This window comes from Trachypithecus francoisi, unplaced genomic scaffold (genome assembly GCF_009764315.1).
Source record: "Trachypithecus francoisi isolate TF-2019V2 unplaced genomic scaffold, Tfra_2.0 Lachesis_group0, whole genome shotgun sequence".
NCBI lineage: Eukaryota > Metazoa > Chordata > Mammalia > Primates > Cercopithecidae > Trachypithecus > Trachypithecus francoisi.
This window is the reverse complement of record NW_022681453.1, coordinates 185288591-185308782: the sequence shown is the minus strand read 5'-3', so window position 1 is coordinate 185308782 and position 20192 is coordinate 185288591. Positions and strand designations below refer to the sequence as shown.

The following is a 20192-nucleotide window of genomic DNA, read 5'->3' as shown; positions in this document are numbered from 1 at the left end:
TTTAAGTTCCTTGTAGATTTTGGATATTAGACCTTTGTCAGATGGGCAATAATTTTCTCCCATTCTGCAGGCTGTCTGTTCACTCTGATAGTTTCTTTTGCTTTGCAGAAGCTCTTCAGTTTAATTAGATTCCATTTGTCAATTTTTGCTTTTGTTGCAATTGCTTTTGATGTTTTCATCAGGAAATCTTTGCCTGTGCCTATGTCCTGAATGATTGAGTTAATTTTTGTATAAGGTATAAGAAAGGGGTCCAGCTTCAGTCTTCTGTATATGTCTAGCCCATTTCCACAGCACCACTTATTAAATAGGGACTCCTTTCCCCATTGCTTGTTTTTGTCAGGTTTGTCAAAGATTAGATGGTTGTAGATGTGTGGTCTTATTTCTGAGATCTCTATACTGTTCCATTGGCCTATGTGTCTGTTTTTGTACCAGTACCATGCTGTTTTGGTTATTTTAGCCTTGTAGTATAGTTTGAAGCCAGGTAGCAGGATGCCTCCAACTTTGTTCTTTTTGCTTAGGGTTGCCTTGTCTATACAGTCTCCTTTTTGGTTTCATATGAATTTTTTTTTATGTTATTACAAAAACAATTGCCATTGGAACCCTGCTTTATTGCTTTTTGAACCCTGCTTTCATGCCTCTATTTCCCAGAAAATGAGCCACTGGAGACACCAGGAGAGGCAGGAGACCATTCTCCTTGCACAAAACCCACTCCTCAGATGCTGTCCTCAGCGAGGGTGGCTGGGGGCCAACCAGGGGGCCCACCCACAGAGTGGCAGAGGAGACAGGTTGACCCTGTGGACGTTGAGCTCTGTGGCGAAGGTCCTGGCCTTCTGGTAGAAGAAGAGCGACTTCTTGCAGTCCAGGAGGAAGTCATACGAGTTTTAAAGTAGTTTTTTTTTCTAATCCTATGAAGAATGTCAATGGCCATACACCCTCCCAAGACTGAACAGGGAAGAAGTTGAATCCCTGAATAGACCAATCACAGGTTCTGAAATTAAGGCAGTAACAAATAGCCTACCAACCAAAAAAAGCCCAGGACCAGATGGATTTACAGCTGATTTCTACCAGAGGTACAAAGAGGAGCTGGTACCATTTCTTCTGAAACTATTCCAAACAATTGAAAAGGAGGGACCCACCCTAATTCATTTTATGAGGCCAGCATTATCCTGATACTAAAACCTGGCAGAGATACAACAAAAAAAGAAAACTTCAGGCCAATATCCCTGATGAACATTGATGCAAAAATCCTTGATAAACTACTGGCAAACTGAATCCAGCAGCACATCAAAAAGCTTATTCACCATGATCAAGTTGGTTTCATTCTCAGGATGCAAGGCTGGTTCAATACATGTAATTCACACATAAACAGAACTAAAGACAAAAACCACATGATTATCTCAATACATGCAGAAAAGGCCTCCAATAAAATTCAATGTCCATTCATTTTAGAAACTCTCAATAAACTAGGTATTGAAGGAGCATACCTCAGAAGAATAAGAGCCATTAATGGCAAACCCACAGCCAATGTTACACTGAATAGGCAAAAGCTGGAAGCATTCTCCTTGAAAACTAGCACAACAAGTATGCCCCCTCTCACCACTCCTATTCAACATAGTATTGGAAATTCTGGCCAGGGCAGTCAGGCAAGAGAAAGAAATAACAGGTGTTCAGATAGGAAGAGAGGAAGTCAAACTGTCCTGTTTGCAGATGTCATCATCCTATATTGAGTAAACTCCATAATCTCAGCCCAAGCTTCTTAAGCTGATTCACAGCTTTAGCAAAGTCTCAGGATACAAAATCAATGTTCAATAATCACAAGCATTACTATACACCAACAACAGACAAGCAAAGAGCCAAATCATGAATGAACTCCCATTCACAATTAGTACAAAGAGACTAAAATGCCTAGAATACAGCTAACAAGGGGAGCGAAGGACCTTTTCAAGGAGAGCTACAGAACACTGCTCAAGGAAATAAGAGAGGACACAAATAAATGGAAAAGCATTCCATGCTCATGGATAGAAAAAAAGTATCATGAAAATGGCCATCCTGCCCAAAGCAATTTATAGATTCAATGTCATTCCCATTAAAGAAACGTTTTTATGGTATTTTAAAGTTGATTTAATAAGGATACATTTTAAAATTTAAAAATGAAGAGACCAGGTGCAGTGGCTTATGCCTGTAATCCTAGTATTTTGGGAGGCTGGGGATTGCTTGAGTCTAGGACTTTGAGACCACCCTTAGCAACATGTCAAAACCCCATCACTACATTAAATACAAAAATTATCTGGGCATGGTGGTGCACACCTGTGGTCCCAGCTGACTAGGAGGCTGAGGTGGGAGGATTACCTGAGCCTAGGGAGTGAGACCCTGCCTCACAAAAAGAAGACAAAGAAGGAGGAGGAGGAGGAAACAGAAAATATACTTGTGTCAATGCAAACTCTCACTGTGTTCATAAAAAATGAATAACTTAACTGTATTTGGAAACAAGAGCTCTGCAAAAAAAAAAAAAAAAAAAAAAAGCAATAATTATCAGACAGGTTAACCACAGAGGTAGAAAATGTGATTTAATCAAAGATGTGCATTGCATTTATCTTTAGAATCAAATTTCTTTTTTTTTTTTTTTTTTTGTTAATGACCATTTGTCTCTTTATATTTGTAGGGTTATAAATACCATGTTGGCTATTTTCTGGTGCTTACTGGGTAAGTGTACGTGGCATTAACCACTGCAGATGAATTCCTCATTTAGGCTTTACTCGTTAGGGATCATGGTAGCCAGGAAAATGACTTCTGCTATGCATCTGTGGCGGCCAGGCACTGTGCTAAGGCTTTACATAGGTGAGCACATTTAACCCTCACATCAAGTTCAAGAGGGAGATGCTACTATACTGATGAGAAGGTTGACATTCAGAGGCTACTTTGTCAAAATCACACAGGATATAGAACCATTTCTGTATGACACTAGTATCTGTGCTCTTTCTATTACATACTCCCTGCAATTAACAAGCATATTTTGAAATCTTCTACCTAAAATAACTTAGGACACTAAAGTGGAGACAAATTTTGAAGTTTGTTTCTAAACTGGATTTTTAAAAGGCATTTTTTCTTTGAGATGGCTGATGTATTTAAAAAATTGGTACTATTTTATTATTACCTGAGTGGTGAAATAATTCACCTGAGTGGTGAATTAATCTGTATACCAAACCCCCATGGCATGCAATTTACCTATATAAGAAACCTGCACATGTTGTACCTCTGAACCTAAAATAAAAGAAGACAATAATGATGAGCAGATCCATTTGGTTCCAGGTTCAGGCTGAAATGCTCTGTTGCATCTTGAACATGTCTAGCTGAAGAGGCTGAATTGTTTGCCTTACCTCCTCCACACCCCAACCCCTAACAGATTCAGTTTAACCATGAGGGCAGAGAACACAGGTATGAGGCCCATTTCCAGAAAAAAAAATTGTGAGGAATATGCCAAGGAATTGGTGGGAGTCACTGAACAGATGTTCTGCTTGTAGCAATTGATCAACTTGAGCAAATTTTAATTTGCCTTCTGGTTTCACTGATTGTATTTTAATAACACAAAAACAATGTTTGACCTCAAATGGGAAAGCATAAGATTATTCTGAAAAAAAAAAAAAAACATGCTGGCAAGATTATTGAATAACACTTTGCCAATAAAGATGAACATTCTTCCCAAATTTATTTTATTCAAAAGACTTCCCAAATTTTTGGATCAGGAAGGATACAGTTGGGTAAACTTGGGGAAGGTTGAAGTGTTGGCATGGAATCAAGCTGGGAAAAGTGCCCATTTGCTTTGTGAGTTGTGTATCGCATCAGAGATGGGGTGTCAGTCGGATGAGGATGCCTTTGCCTGGAATCAAGAATGACTCAATACTCGGAGCCCACATGAGCAAGAACTTGTTTTCAAGGAGTCCTTTGGTCCCAAGACAGCTGCCTTTATGACACTCGCCATCCTTAGGAACAAAGCTGCTCTTCACTATTCAGAGTTCTTTCCACATTGTTCAGGGCACATGGCTAGTGGAAAGCCTTGACTTGGAGTTTGCAGACCCGTGTTTATGTTCCAGCCTGGACACTCACTAGGTTTTTGCCCCTGAAGCAAGGCACATAACCTCTCTGAGTGTTTGTTTTCTCATTTATAAAATAGAAATAATGAATCTGTAAAATTCACACGCATGTGTATAAACTTTATTTATACAATGTGTCTGTACGACATTAAATAATGACTAATAATTATGGTTCTTATAAGAATTATTATTGTGACAATGTTTAAGACAGTATTAATTTGTTCTTTCCTTTTCTGTGAGCCAGGGACTAGAGATAAAAGGTTCTCTTTCAAAAAGCAGACCCCAAAACAGGTCATCACATCCAAAAAGGAATAGTCATGTGGGGTTTGCATATACTTTTATGGGAGACAGAGTGGTCAGTGCAGTCTTCCAGGGGTAGGGGTAGTGGGTTTCCAGGGATATTGTCATTATGGGGAATCTTCGGATGCCACTGCTCTTCATAGGCAGATGCTGGCTTCTGCTGTTACCTCTTTGGGGAGTGTGCAGGCAAGTGACAGGTTGGCAAATAACAGCCCCAGGGGGAACAGACAACTTTGGGCAGAAAATGAAGGATCAGGTGCTCTTAAGTGAGGTATATTTCATGTCAGCACATTGATGACTTTTGATTTGTTTACACATATATTCTGTCTACAAGCAACCGGGTAAAAGAGAGTTTGTGCAATTTACGAAATGCAATGTGTCCTAAAGTGTCATATAAGCAATTTTTATAAAAGGGAAGGATGTCAATTTCAGCTAAAACTGTAAAACCAGGGTGAAACCATAGAGTCCAGTGACCCAATTTCCTAAGGACATTAGAGATTTTAACAACCAAAAATCGTTAGATGGCATTACACCTCTTGGGGTTATTGCATCTATATAAGCAGCAGCAGATAATGCAATTCGATACAGCAATTGTTGGATATGGTGATGTGTGTGTTGTGTGTGTGCATTTGTGTACACTTGTGCAAAGTTGAGGCCCAGGAAAATCACAGCAACACTGTGTACTTTTATGTTATTAGATTCAAAAGACAAGATTGAGTATTTTAAATTGTGCTACTGTTTAAATTTTATTTTTGTAAATATATACCATGAAAGTAATTTAAATGGAAGAGAAAAAAGCCGTAAAATTTTATACTACCATTGTATCATTAATATTTATTTGTTCATGGTTTATGAAGCCATCATTTAAGATGGTGACACAATATCTGAAGATATCTGCCCTCTCTCCTAGGTCCCTCCTCACTTCTCCAAAGACAGAAGATCTGATTGCACCACAGGTGCTGGGGGTTTCTCACTGTCTCTTAAAGCTTCCTTCTCTCTTGTTCCTTCTGGGAAGGAATTGGGCCATCTTACTCCAGTTTTGCCACAGTCCTTTCTGCTCCTTTTCTCCCATGGGGCATCTGGTACCATTAGATCCTCAGATTCAGACCAGCCCATGGTGGTGGTGGTAAGGTGGGTGGGCTGTGGTGAGGCCTCTTAGGTCTCTAGATCGCATCTGGTACTCTGTCTGGTTTACTATGGTTCATGAATGAAAACAGGGCTTCAGGCCCCATCTGCATCTCTCCCTTTGTTCTACCTTGGGAGAACAGTGACTGGGATCTGGGTTCAGATTCCACTATTCCAATTCCATAATATTATCATAACACCATCACAATTGCTTAGGTTCCTAACATTGTCCATTAATGAAAATATTGTCAGTGAATTAATCACGTCCATTGTCTGTGCAATTGTTCCTAATTCTCACCATCATGAATATCACTCTGATGAGTGTCTTTTTGCATAAAGCCTCTCCCTGTTTACTTTAGGTTATTTTCTTGGATACATTATAGAAAATGGAATTACTGTATTCATGAAGTTGAGCAATTTCATGGCTCTTAGCACATGGTACCAAATCAGTATCCAAATGAGTGGACTAATGTCTTCCAGCATTTATGAAAGTGCCAGTTTCAATGATTCCATCCCCACCTTTGTTAAAATATATAGGGGAAGTAATACTCAGAATTATCGGTCTCTTATTTTCAATGATTTTCATTTACTTGAGTATAAAGGGAGGGTGAGTTACATTTTTTTTAAAAAGCTGTCCTCCATATTATCATTTTTCTTTAGATTTTTCTTTTAAAGATCCTATTGAAAATCAGTATCCAAATGAGTGGACTAATGTCTCCTAGCATTTATGAAAGTGCCAGTTTCAATGATTCCATCCCCACCTTTGTTAAAATATATAGGGAAAGTAATACTCAGAATTATCGGTCTCTTATTCTCAATGATTTTCACTTACTTGAATATAGAGGGAGGGTGAGTTGCATTTTTTTAAAAAAGCTGCCCTCCATATTATCATTTTTCTTAAGATTTTTCTTTTAAAGATTCTTTTGAATAGCCACAAAGAAAAGGTAAATCGGCCGGGCGCAAGTGGCTCACGCCTGTAATCCCAGCACTTTGGGAGGCCAAGTCGGGTGGATCACCTGAGGTCTGGAATTCAAGACCAGCCTGACCAACACAGAGAAACCCCCATCTCTACTAAAAATAGAAAAAAAAATTAGCAGGGTGTGGTAGCGCATGCCTCTAGTCCCAGCTACTCTGGAGGCTGAGGCAGGAGAATGCCTTGAACCCTGGAGGTGGAGGTTGCTGTGAGCCGAGATAGCACCATTGCACTCCAGCCTGGGCAACAAGCGCGAAACTCCATCTCAGAAGAAAAAAAAGAAAAAAAGAAAAAAAAAAGAAAAGGTAAGTTATTGTTCTTTGAGGATATATTTGTTAGTCTGAAAATGGTAAAGTCAGTTAAAGCTCCATGTGGAATATACAATGGCTGATGAAGTGGGGCAAAACAATTTTTAAAACGACAAATCAGCTATAATTTCAAGGTAATGACTGATTTTCTTGTGTGACTGAGAAACTGTCTTCGAGGCAATCCTAAAAAAGACATTCAAGATGTGTTTTCGGCAACTCTATTGAACAGAGATGTATTAAAATTATCAATGCCTTTTTCATTTTGAACTTCCTGGGAGGGCAAGCCTTATCAATTTCAACTTTAGGCATTCATCACTTTGGGAAATAATAAAATTCTTATACCAAGAATGCAGAAAGAAACAGAGGAAAGATTTTGACTTCCGAAGTTGAAAATTAAAGTCCCCTGTGAGACTTTGTTGGGAGAGGAAATAAAATTTTAATTCCCCAAATCCTCCACTAATATATCAAGAACAAACCAGGCTGGAGTGCAGTGGTGCGATCTCAGATCACTGCAGCCTCCACCTCCCTGGTTCAAGCGATTCTCCTGCCTGAGCCTCCTAAGTAGCTGGGATGACAGACGTGTGCTACCACGCCCAGTTAACTTTTGTATTTTTAGTAGAGACGGGTTTTCACCATGTTGGCCAGGATGGTCTCCATCTCTTGACCTCATGATGCACCTTCCTCGGCCTCCCAAAGTGCTGGGATTACAGGCGTGAGCCACCAAGCCCGGCCATAAGTCCCAGCATTTTATTTTACTCTGTAGGGAGGACACAGGATATGACCTGAGGGGAGCTGCAGTCAGAGAAGAAGGGAGGGCAGGAAGGCCTCTCTCTGCTGGAAGACAAAGACAGGAAGAGTAGTCCAGAGAGTTAAGGTGTGAGAATGCTGTTTGTCTCTATCAACATTCCAGCCGTGAGATGGTGGAGCTTAAAGACATACAAATGTGGGGCTTCACATTTTACTTCTCAGGAAAATTGACAGCATCAAAGAGAACTCTACATTCAACTTGGCCCTGGAGCAAGATGGTGACAGGCACCTCTAGATTATACATACGGAGACGTTCATTTATGAGCCTGAGATAGTATCTGGTTATCTAAGTTTAGTCTATTGTCTTTTGCAGTGATATGAAGCTGTTATGAGCTTCAGTGAACAGGTAGAGGCTTGGAGTCCAGATAATAAAACCCAAGAGGTTCCTAACAGCAACAACTAATGACAAAGTATTCATTAGAGAGCATTGAAGAATTAACCACGCCATTGGTGGACACTAACTCAGAGCCTGAATGAGAGAAGCTGCCTACATCAGAGACCAGTGGTCCTCAGAGAAGAGCATGGGGGACGAGATGTCCTCACCTGCCGCTATGACATTTCCTTTATGAACAGGTATCACCAAGTGAGATTCCTAAAATTTTAGTTTGCATGTTTTGCTCCTACAACACTGACATCATTGGAGTAAGTATATCTTTTCTCAAAGTGCATACTTTGAATGTGACCCCACTCATTCAGATTTATACATATTATTATGTCTATTAAAATGACACCCTATTTGGCTCATATCTGGAATGTGTTTGTGTGATTTACTCACCTGATTCTCTTTCAGTGTTATCTGCCCCTGTTCCTTACACCCAATGAAGGTTCTAACACATCTAAAAATCTTCTCATTTTGTTGTAGTCTCTGAACAAAGTTGGCAGGAAAGAAGCCAATTCTGTCTTGAATTTTCCCCTGAAAGGAAAAAGGAGGCATGCACCCACAATTGTAGCATGTATTGTAATTATAGTTATCAAACGATTTTCTCTTTTTTTTTTTTTTAAAGAAAGAGGAACACTTACTTTCCACCAGTCTTCATTGGAATCCTCTAAAAGAGTAATTATGTCTCCTGGCCTAAAATGAAGAATGAATGAGTTGGGTAAAGGTAAAAAAAGAAAAATAAGATACTTTAAAGTCAGGAGTATTCATTTCTCATTTACACAAATAGTCTTAAAAGAAATAGAAGTAAAGTAAATATAACTTTTATCAGTTCTTCCTACCCAAGAAAATAGCTTTATTACACATTGAAGGCAAACATGATTTTATGCTGTATTATAAAAATAACCATTTTTTTTTTTTTGAATAGAGTATTGCTCTGTCGCCAGGCTGGAGTGCAGTGGCGCGATCTTGGCTCACAGCAACCTCTGACTCCCTGGTTCAAGCCATTCTCCTGCTTCAGCCTCCTGAGTAGCTGGGATTACAGGTACCTGCACCATGCCCAGCTAATGTTTGTATTTTTAGTAGAGATGTGGTTTCACCATGTTGGCCAGGATGGTCTCCATCTCCTGACCTTGTAATCCATCTGCCTGGGCTTCCCAAAGGGTTGGGATTACAGGCATGAGTCATGGTGCCTGGCCAAAAATAACTGTTACCTGTAGTTTGATACATAAATGATCATGAAGCTCCAAAATGTAGAAGTTGATACATTTCAAGATACAAATCTCCCTTCTTCTCAGCCCCATGGATCTACCTTCCATTCCCTGTGTGTCCTTCTAGACTCCTTCCCATGCACTTACATTTATACATAGATATATACATGTAGAATTGGTCATTATCTTTATCATTATCTACACCTTCCCAATACCTTCTCAAAACCTAGCACACTTTTGCTTAGCTCCATTTTTCCCGCCTGCCACCTTTTATGCTGATGTAATTGGAGTTTGGTACTAGATTTGTGTATGTGTGCATGTGCGTGTGTGTGTCTACATCACTCATCAATAATTACTTGCGTTTGGCTGAAGACTAATGTGTTTTTGTTGTTAATTGTTTCTATTCAACACAGCTGTAACAATCGAAAGACTGTTATTTTTCACACTGGGAAAATTTTCTCTACTATTTCTTTCATGTTTTTCTCCCATCTATGATGTTCTCTCTTCTTTCCTTCTGGAACTTCTAGTCAACACATGCTGGACCTTCTGAATCCATCCTCACATTTTTTGTCTTTCTTACACACCTACAGTCTTATTTTCCTCTATGTTCTTAAATTTTTTTCTCAGTTATATTTTCCTGATCATTTATTTTGTATTTGGGCTTTTCTATTATTTATCATAATACTGAGAATTGTTTCAGAAAAAGTTTTCAGAAAACATTTTTAGAAAAAAATAGTTTCTAAGGGTTCTTTATTATTTCTGAAAGTTTTCTTTCTTTCTAATTTCTCATTATTTCCTTATTCTTTTCTAAAAGAGTTCTGAAAGCGGCTTTCCATCATGGATGCAATGTTATAATGGATTGTACAGAGATTATTATATTTTCAAAACAATATTTATTTTTTTTTTAGATGGAATCTTGCTCTGTTGCCCAGGCTGGAGTGCAGTGGTGCAATCTCGGCTCACTGCAAACTCTGCCTGCTGGGTTCACGCCATTCTCCTGCCTCAGCCTCCTGAGTAGCTGGGACTACAGGCGCCTGCCATCACACCCTGCTAATTTTTGTATTTTTAGTAGAGACGGGGTTTCACCTTGTTAGCCAGGATGGTCTTGATTTCCTGACCTCGTGATCCACCCACCTCAGCCTCCCAAAGTGCTGGGATTACAGGGGTGAGCCACCATGCCCGGCCTCTTTCTTTTACTGAACATTTGTTTCCTCTGAATTTAGTTGGCCTTCCTTTATCTTATTACTTCTTTTTCATATCAAGTATTTTTTCTAAAATCTAATGTTTCTTGGTTGTCTCTTTTTATGAAAGACTAAAAATGGAGGTAGGTGGATGTGGACAGGCTTCTCCACTATTCGATATCTGTGGTCTGCCATGGGTCTCTCTCTCAAGTGCAATGGCTATTTACAGGCTCTGTTTAAGGGAGCAGCGTGTGCCAATTGGTGCATCTCCCTTTTGCATACTTGAATGTAGAGCAGGTAAGCAGTACGGTGCCGCCTCCTCCTCCTATCCTAATAGCTGTAGCAAGGAGGATTTTCTTACCCTTGGGGAGAGAAAAGGTCAATTTATTTTTCTCCTAAGTAGAGCTGCCTTTTCCTTTTTCCCTATGCCCTCTAGAAGGTCTGAAGGTCCAGAGTCATCTCAACACAGTTCTTCTTTCCCAGGCTTCTGTGCTCACATTAGAGCCCTCCTTAGGCATGGGTTCTTTTTCTTTAGAGTACAGGTGTTGGCTTAATTCTGGAGTCCAACATTATTGCTGTCAATTGTTCATTATAAGTAGTAATGTGGTGCTATGAATAGTTGAGACTGTATCAATTATGTATTGTCACAGTAATGCTGTGTGATAAACAGCCACAAAACCCCAGTGGCTCCCTCACAGGCCTGGGTGTTGGCTGGCTTTTGCTGAGGCGACTGCAGTGATTTTGCCCTATTCCACATTTCTCATTCCTTGGAAGGTCAGTTTCATAGCAATGGTCAAGGTTCAGGAGCAGCGTATGCAGACACGCAAAGTACATGAAGTCTCTAAGGCTTAGATCCAGAACTTACACATTGTCATTTTGCTTCATTTCATTGGCCAAAGCAAGTCTCAAGGCCAGTTCAGACTCAAGGGATAGGGTAACAGGCTCCACCTCTGTTTTGAGAGGAACTGCAAAGTCCCATGACACGGGCATGAATATAGGGAGGGGTGAATAATTAGGGCCGTTAATGCAATCAATCCACTGCAGACTCTTCACGCTCTTCAGTGAAGTCCTGAGCATTCTGTGTCTCTTTAAATGTGCTCCCCCTTCTACAGCTGTTTTGTCCCGAGTATTCCTTGGTCTCTGGTCATCTTCATTGTTCACAACTCAACTGCATTTGCTGTAGTCTGCGAGGAAATTCCCAAGATTTCTGGCTCTCTCTTAGCACGCACTCTTGTTTTCTAGTACTGTTACACATGTGTTAAAAAAACAAAAAGTATTTTCTGACACGTTTAGGAATTGGAGCAAAAGTAGATTTGCATATTCATTTTGCTATTCTGATTCAATCTCCTTTGCTGTCATTTTCAATTCTCAGTTAATATCTGTCTTCATCAGGGATTCCAAATATAACAGGCTTGTCACCCCTGGAGCATTAAGCACAACTGGCATTTTGGTATTTCAACAGTCACAGTTTCATGCTGATGCCACAGAAAGCGAGGTGGCTGAAAATCACTCTTTCTCAGGTCAGGGATTTAATTAAGTGGCAAGGACGAAAGTCAATGTAGAAAAATCTTCTAAGCCCCAGCAGATTTTATTTAAACTAGTAACCTAAGAAACCATGAGTTAGTATCAAATACTATGACTTTGCTGCTGCTCTGGCAGAAGCTGTAAATAGGGAACAGAGTTGGGGGTGGGTATCTTTCCCTAAGAGTGAAAGAGGGAGACTGGGAGGTACTTTTCCCTAAGGGTGAAAGAGGATGCTGCCTGAATCCGACCTCTATTTTATAGTCTACTCAGAGACTCACTCTTGACTGTGCTTAGAGGTGGACAGTCCCCAGCACTTGACCCTCGTTAACTAAATTACATATTAGAATAAGGCACTCACTGGGATAACAGGCTATAATCTTATGAGAAATACCAGACATACTTCTTGAAGTGTGATGAGGGTTCTGTCTTTTCCTAAAAAAGAGCTCCACCAGGATCAGAAAATTGCTTGGTGAGTGACTTATGTATCCATTTATTATTTCTTTTGTTTTTGTTTACCCACTCATTCAACAAATATTTATAGAATGGGCTCTGAAAGAGTGTCATTTTACTAGGCACTGGGTTTACTTCGGTGAATAAAATCCTCACTAGAACTAATGGTCTAGTGAGAAAGATAGATAATAAACAAGTAAATCGATAATAAAACATCTAATAAATAAATAATAAATATATCATATATGTATAATTAATAAGTATATAGTTGTACATTGGCTTAAGGACTATGAGGGAAATCAGAAGATGTAGCTAAAAAGGACCAGTAGACTCCTCTTGAGATTAGTCAAACACTCTAAGCACCTGGCAGAGATAGCTAATGCCTCTTTTTCACTATAGAGAGGATCTTGCTCTAGGGGAGCCCTTGAACCCAAGATAGTAACTCTCTAACATCTAGGCCAGCAAATCTGTGGCTTGTGGGATTTTTTACTGCCTCCTTACCCTTCCAGGCATTACCCGACAATCTCAGCATTCTTTCCCACAGAGCCTGCACTCTGATTTAGAATCCTTTTCAACATTGGGCTCTAGGTGGTGGATCTGAGTAGGCATGCAAGATAAAACCACTCTGGGTAACATAGCTTATTATTATTATTGTTGTTATTTTATTTTATTTTTTTGAGACAGAGCTTTATTCTGTCACCCAGGCTGGAGTGCAGTGGTGCTATCTGGGCTCACTGCAACATCTGCCTCCCAGGTTCAAGCAATTCTCCTGCCTCAGCCTCTTGAGTAGCTGGGATTACAGGCGCCCGCCATCATGCCTGGCTGATTTTTTGAATTTTTAGTAGAGACAGGGTTTCACCATATTAGCCAGACTGGTCTCGAACTCCTGATCTCATGATCCGCCTGCCTCAGCCTCCCAAAGTGCTGGGATTTCAGGCATGAGCCACAGCGCCTGGCCGGTTTATTATTACTTTTTAAAAATGAGTGTTGACGCAGTTTTGAGGCTCTAGCTGGAGGCTGGTCAGTTCCCCTTCTTAAGCAGCTGATTAAGTCCCCACCACAACAACTCCCTGATGAGGGCTCTTATACTCTGGGCCACTCTGTACCACCCCTAATGTCCCACTCTAGAGCCAGGTACTAGATAATGAGGGGCATCCTCTATGCCCTAGAACCTGTGAAAATTATTCAAATTAATCAGTCTACAGGGAGCCCCTGGAAACCTAGCCTACCCCGCTGCCTGCCATACATAATCCGCCTACCGTAGCTCCAGCTTGCTGTTACCCTGACTTCCAGGGCAACCTTCTGTGTTGCCCTTAGTGGCAGCCCTTCACTCTCAGCTGTGAGTTTTCTTCTGAACCCTTTCTTAATTCAGTTCTCTTCTCTTGCCATGGTGTTGGTGTGTTGTGCGATGTCATCAAAGAAACAAATGAAAACATTCTGCCAACTGGCTCAATTTAGGGAGAGCCTTGCCATTGGCCCCAGAGGAATGGTGGCCTAATGCTTAAAATTCTCCTTTCCCCAGGTTAGACATTGGCTAATCCATGACTCTGCCCTCAGTTGTTTCATGCTTCTGTGGCGGTCAGGCCCTTTCCATGGAATAATTTCTTCATTCGGGTTATCACACTACAGGCACATTTGAGAAAAGTCCTTCTCTGGCCTGATAGTTATTCTCTTGCTTTTAGTAGACTTTATTTTCTTGATCCATTACATCTAGATTTTACAATTTAACTCTTTATTTCCAAATTCTTGGGACCAACTTGATGGGCTCCCAATTACTTAAAAGGTTCCTTTGCTTAATTCAGTCAGAGCATTGTACATACAGGTAAAGGTTTTGCTTACATTGTAATCCACAATTGTATACCACGATGTAAAGTATAATGCAATTCATAAACAATTGAAGCATCAGTTTCCTTTAGTGAAAAGAGGTCAGAGCACCACAGCTGGCCTTTTGCTTTTGTTTGCTCAGTAAAATTTGCCATAGGCCCAGAGGAAGATTTTCAAGTTGGTTATATAATGATTTATAGGAACTCTTGAAATGGTAAGGCTGCAGGCTTGCAAGAATTAGAATAAAATAACAAAAGTAACTACAGAATTATGACTTACCAGTGAGCAGGACAGGGTTTAATTTCAAGTGTGTGTGTACTTGCACACGTGTGTGTGAGAACTAATGGTTGCTTTCTGGGTTCATTCTCAACAGTCCTTCTGTCTCTCTTATTTCTCGATTTTTCATATGGGTGTTGGAACCATCTCTTCCACCACCAGGTAAACTGTCTGCAGGGACTCAGTGTACACAGAGGGTAGGAATGATATAAACTGAGCTTGGCCAGCTACATGGAACTATTCTGCAAGATCTTCCAGGGTGGGCTCTCGGAGGGAGGAGTGTGAGGTGTTCTGAGGCAACCCCTGCCCAGTCCAGCCTCTCTCCAATCCCCAAGTAGGGCACAAATTCTTACGAGAGGAGACATAACACCCTCCAGATGAGGACACTGCTTCCGAGAGAAACACTTTCTCCACTATCTGAGACAACCTGAGACCTCAGAGTGGTCTTACTTTGGGAAGCACATGGTCAAAGCAGAATGCCCTAGGGCCTTTGCTTTCTGAATGTTTTAAAATTCAAAGAAAATGAGTCTGGTCTCACTCCTCCATTTCTGCGCATTCATCCTATGAAAACTATATGACATTCAAGTATTTTCTAAATGTTTACAAAATTTCAGGTATTGGGTGTGCATAGGGGGATACAAAAATGAAAAAATTATCTAAGCCTGGGTTTTCTTATCTGTAAGTTTAGGATGATAGCACTTACTCCATCAATATTTTTTGAGGACTAAATGACATAATGCTTGTAATGCATATTTAGATAAGCCCCTATTAGATGGTGGCTATCATTGTAAAATAGTTACTGCCCTCAAGATGTCGGTAATTTCAAAGGATAAAGACAGTAAACTGTTTAAAGTAAGGGTCATTCCTGAGGGAGAAGCAGATGCTAGGTTGGTGGGGAGATGACAAACAAGCATAGAATTGATCCCAAACAAAAATCCCAAATACATGTCTCTTGGAGGATTGGCTATCTCAATTATATTTATTTACTTATATATTATGCATGATAAATTATTGTGAGCTATATTTACTTTGCAAAGTTAAATCCTTTTTTTCTTTTTTTTTGAGACAGTCTCACTCTGTTGTCTAGGTTGGAGTGCAATGGTGCAATCATGGGTCACTGCAGCTCTACCTCCTGGGCTTGAGCAATCCTCCTGCCTCAGCCTCCCAAGTCTCTGGGACTACAGGTACATGACACCACTCCCAGCTAACTTTAAAAATTTTTTATAGGGTCTCATGATGTTGCCCAGGCTGGTCTCTAACTCTCGGCCTCAAATGATCCTCCTGCCTCAGCATCCCAAAATGTTGGGCTTACAGACATGAGCCACCATGCCTGGCCTCAAAGTTAAGTCTTTATCACTGTGGTTGATATACAGTAAGGCTTAAAATTGCTAATTTTCATGTAAACCTGCATTTTTTCACTTGTAAATTAGAAGATTTATTCTAATCATTGTGTTTTATGTTTATGTCTCATTAGGTTTTTGGCAGAGGTGGTTGGTTAATGAAATAGCCTTTGACTTCAGTGGCTTAAGACGCTAACATTTGGTGTGATACGGAGCTATGGAAAACCTTCTCCCTCTTTTCATACTGTCCCTCTTCCCCTTCCTTGTCCACTCTATGAAGTGACCACAAAGGTGTATCAAGGCCCAGGGGCTGGATCTAGTATTCTATTACCCAGGTGGCTGATTGTAATGGAGATGTTGGCAGGGTTGAGCCTAGAGGGCAATGGCAATGTTCACTAAATGTTGTCATGAACAGTTGCATTTTCATACAAGTAGGCAGGCTAAGAGAGATTTCACCATTTACAGGCAAGGTTTCAATCTAGGACTAACTCCACTAAATCAAGCAGCCTCTTGCATCACCCATGCCATGTCAAAACTCATCAGAACTGCTCACTTTACTATATAGTTATTTTGAGCCTCTTTAATATTTCCTACCCTTTCTCATTCATTAGGGAAAAAGAACCTTAAATCAAGTTCATAGCAACCAGTCACTCAGCAAAACTAGATACCCTTGTAAAACCAAGCTGAAGGGGGCAGAAAAAGGAGCCAGCAAAATGGCTCCATTAATCAAGATCTATGACTTAATTTTTCACCAGACTTATTTCCCAATTTACATTATCTTGGTCCAGAATCTTTTACAGTCTTGGCACATGGGTATGTAATAAGGAACTCCTGAATTTGCATTTTGATTTTGTCTTAAGCCTGATATCCACAAGACCGCCTGTACTTTCTCAAGTCCATAGACCAGCTCAGAGAAAAGCATTCAACTAAAGGGCAATTTGGAAGGAATTTGGTAAATGTTCTTGAACTGTCATGGATCACACTCTCCAGAACCTAATTGAGAGAGGCATTTGAGTGAGAGGGAGGCTGCTAAACACATTAGTGACATTTGGGAATATCTGGGTTTCTTGACATAGTGCAGCATCAGAGCATAATATGCATCAGAGACTTTCCTCAAATAGCTTTAATTGCATTTTGATGTCCTGGTGACTGTGAAGATTATTTTTAAATCAAATTGGTGCATTAGAATTACATTTAGTTTTAATTAAGTTGATGCATTTGCCAAGCAGTAATGTACTTAGAGAATAGAAACGAGACACCAACGGAGTCTTATTCTGTCTTACTCAGTCTTGAAACCTTGCAGGGTGAAGGACATTAGAACGTACACAAGCCACAGGTCAGAAAGCCAATGCAGACCTGTGCACGGAACATTGACAGAACCGGGAAACCTCTGTTCCGGTTTTTGAGTCTGCTACTGGCCCACTGCATATCTTTGGATAAGTCACAGTTGTTCTCAGATACTGCAGATAATCAGAATCCAGGGGGATATTTAACCATACAGATTTCCAAGTAGGATTTGACTCTCTAGGCTTAGGTGAAGCCCAGGAATCTCTATTTTAATAATACTTTTTAGGAAATTCTTATGGCTTGTAACAAGTGACTTAACCATTCTGACTCAAGTTTTCTCCTTTTGTGAAATACTACTTGCTTGGGTAACCTCTGAGATTTATTAAAAGAACTCAAGAGGATGCTAGGACAAATTATGAAAGACTTTGAAATGGGCAAAAAACATGACTGATCTGGAAGTCCTGTCTGGCACATCCTTTCAGATTACCTCCCCTTTGTCAATGCCTTTGAGCTATTTTACATCTCAAGCAAGTTGTAGAAAACTGATATTCATACAAGTTATTTTTGTCCACAGAAATGCAAGTGAATTTTGCCTGGTGGAATATAGTCAGTTATTACCCTTTATCCTGTGAATACTGAATGGTTTTGTATCTATTTATAAATTCCCGTCAGCATTCCTCATTGCCTATGTACATGTGATGTATTGCGTTCTCCTTTCAACCAGGTGGAACATCTTACTGTTTCTCTCATTAATTAATGAGCCACGTTATGTGGCTCATTAATTCTGACATTCTGACATGTGTTCAATTTACATTGCATGAGAGTCATGTTTTTATCTCAAATCAAAAAAAAAATCCTTTAACAGAAGTGACTTCTCAGTAACATGCTCTATGGATCACAAACTTCCTGGTCTTAGCAACCATACTTAACAAACCAATGCACTAGAAAGAAGTGATGTGAATGGCCAAAAAGGGATAAAGTAAAATGTTGTCTACCCTTGCTGATTAAAATAGAATTGTCAGCTTTATCAGAGAGAAAACGTAGAACAATGAACCTAGGATGGAAAGTGTGGTGGAGGAGAAAGATCAGTGGACTGGGAGTCAACCTCTAAGGGTTCTAGTCCTAAGCTCCCATTTTCTTCTTGTGAATTATTGCGCTTGGTTCTCCTACCTCACCTCCAGAAAGAGAAAAAAGAACCATATATTGTCTCACTGGAGTATGAACTAAACAACCAAGTGGCCATTCACTAAGCATTACCAAGTTTTAAGGCAGTCTTTCAGAATCAGGACTGGAATTAATGTAGTTATCTAAATATGCTCCTGCCTCTGCCATGAATTCTCACCACCTCTTTTTGTAATGGGGCTTGCCTGTGCCCCTGATTTGGCACCTCTTAAAATAATTACCTGGTTCTGAAGTTTAACCCCATTATTCCCTTACGCTTTCCTCACTGGAGAGAGAGTGACTGCTCACTAACCAGGCTTCCCAGCCACCCATGACCCCTCTTCCTTCTGGAAGCCCAGCTTCTTCATATCCCTTTGAGGCTGCTGTAAGTCACCTGGACTACCTCACACCCACAGCCCTGCACACTGGATTGTAACTTATGGTCTAGTCTTCTGTTGGCCCCCTGGCCCATGACTGCTTGAGCTCTTTGAGAACGGGGCCTGTGAATGGTTCTCCCAGAAAAGAGCAGATGCTTGCTTACCATGTGATGAGACGTGAATAGATGAAGTAAATCCTGGAAATAGCATGCAAGAGTTAAAATCACTTTTAACTCTTTTTAAAGTAGTGCTTTGAAAATACTCCAAAGAGATGAATTCAGGCCACCCCATCTCCAGAGATTCTGGCAAATACTAACCAATGAGAGAAATGGTTGCTTGCTTTCATTTAGACTTGCCCATGGAGAATCTGAGACTTGCTGCTTCCAGGAGTGGCCATTCATGAATCTAAATTTGCACTTGGAGTTACAAAAGAAGATAGGTTTTTCTTTGAAGCCCCTCATATTTAGGTGTTCCGACATACATTGAAGTAGTAATTAATCTGCATTTCTTTTAGGATTTAACAATATTGAAAGAGCAGTTCCCTCTTTTCCTCTCTTGGCTTGTAGTCTTTTTTTTTTCCCTTCTTTTTCCCACTCTCATGAAAAATGGCCATTATCATATAAATCTGTTTGAGGAGAACTAATAAAAATGAAAATGACTTAGATGTGGGAAGTCAAAATGAATTCTTTGGAACAGGCATTGTATGATTGCTAAAATATGCATTTAAACCTTTAAATCTTTTATTTACTCTCAATCCTTTGTTTCAGTGTCCCTAAGATGTTTTAGGAGTTTATGTTTACTTGAAGTCATTTATATCTGCTGATTATTTACATAAAATATCAACTCAGCAAAGTCATGAAAGTCATTGTTGACTGAAAAGTTTTTATCAGCTTAAAAAAGGTGCCTTGGTGTGAATACTAAGTGATGACTCCAAGACTCTGTTTTGCAGATTGCTGAGCCCAATAGCAGTGAGGATAATGGGACTGGTTACATTGTAAGTGTTGACGGCAGGATTTAATTTCATCAAAACTAAGTGTGGGTTATCAAGCTTTGGCTAACAATGTGTGTGTGCTTGCGTGTGTGTGAATGAATGTGTACTTGAATGTGTATAAGGGTGTGTGTGTATGCGCATGTGTGTGTGTGTGACTGTGAGTGTCTGTGGGAGGTTATTTGCATGTGTAAGTGTATCACACACACGTACATACCCACTTGGCCAGAAGGATGATGTGACACATGATCTATGTTAATTCACAGAGCAGTATACGATAATAATGACAACAGTGCTGATTATATTAGGGTTCTCCAGTTTATATTCTATTTTTGTTAATTAATTTAGATAGATAGGGTCTAGCTCTGTCATTCAGGCTGGAGTGCAGTGGTGTGTTTATAGCTCACTACAGCCTCAACCTCTTGGGCTCAAGTGATCCTTCTGCGTCAGCTTCCTGAAGAGCTAGGGCTACAGGTATGCACCACCATGCTTGGCTAATTTTTTGTTTCTATTTTTGTAGAGATGGTGTCTTGCTTTGCTGCCCAGGCTGGTTTTGAACTCCTGGACTCAAGCAATCCTCCTGCCTTGGCCTC

General features: G+C 40.1%; 1 protein-coding gene across 2 annotated transcripts in view; it reads right to left on the bottom strand.

Annotated features, from left to right (window-relative positions):
• The window catches only part of STAC (SH3 and cysteine rich domain), a 154057-nt gene that overhangs the window by 11102 nt on the left and 122763 nt on the right, over positions 1–20192 (bottom strand). For both annotated transcript variants that reach the window (XM_033212995.1, XM_033212996.1), the window contains exons 9-10: positions 8625–8676; positions 8380–8517 (exon numbers count right to left, since the gene is read on the bottom strand). In XM_033212995.1, coding sequence (XP_033068886.1) covers positions 8380–8517; positions 8625–8676 — 190 coding nt within the window. The remainder of the gene's footprint in view (positions 1–8379; positions 8518–8624; positions 8677–20192) is intronic.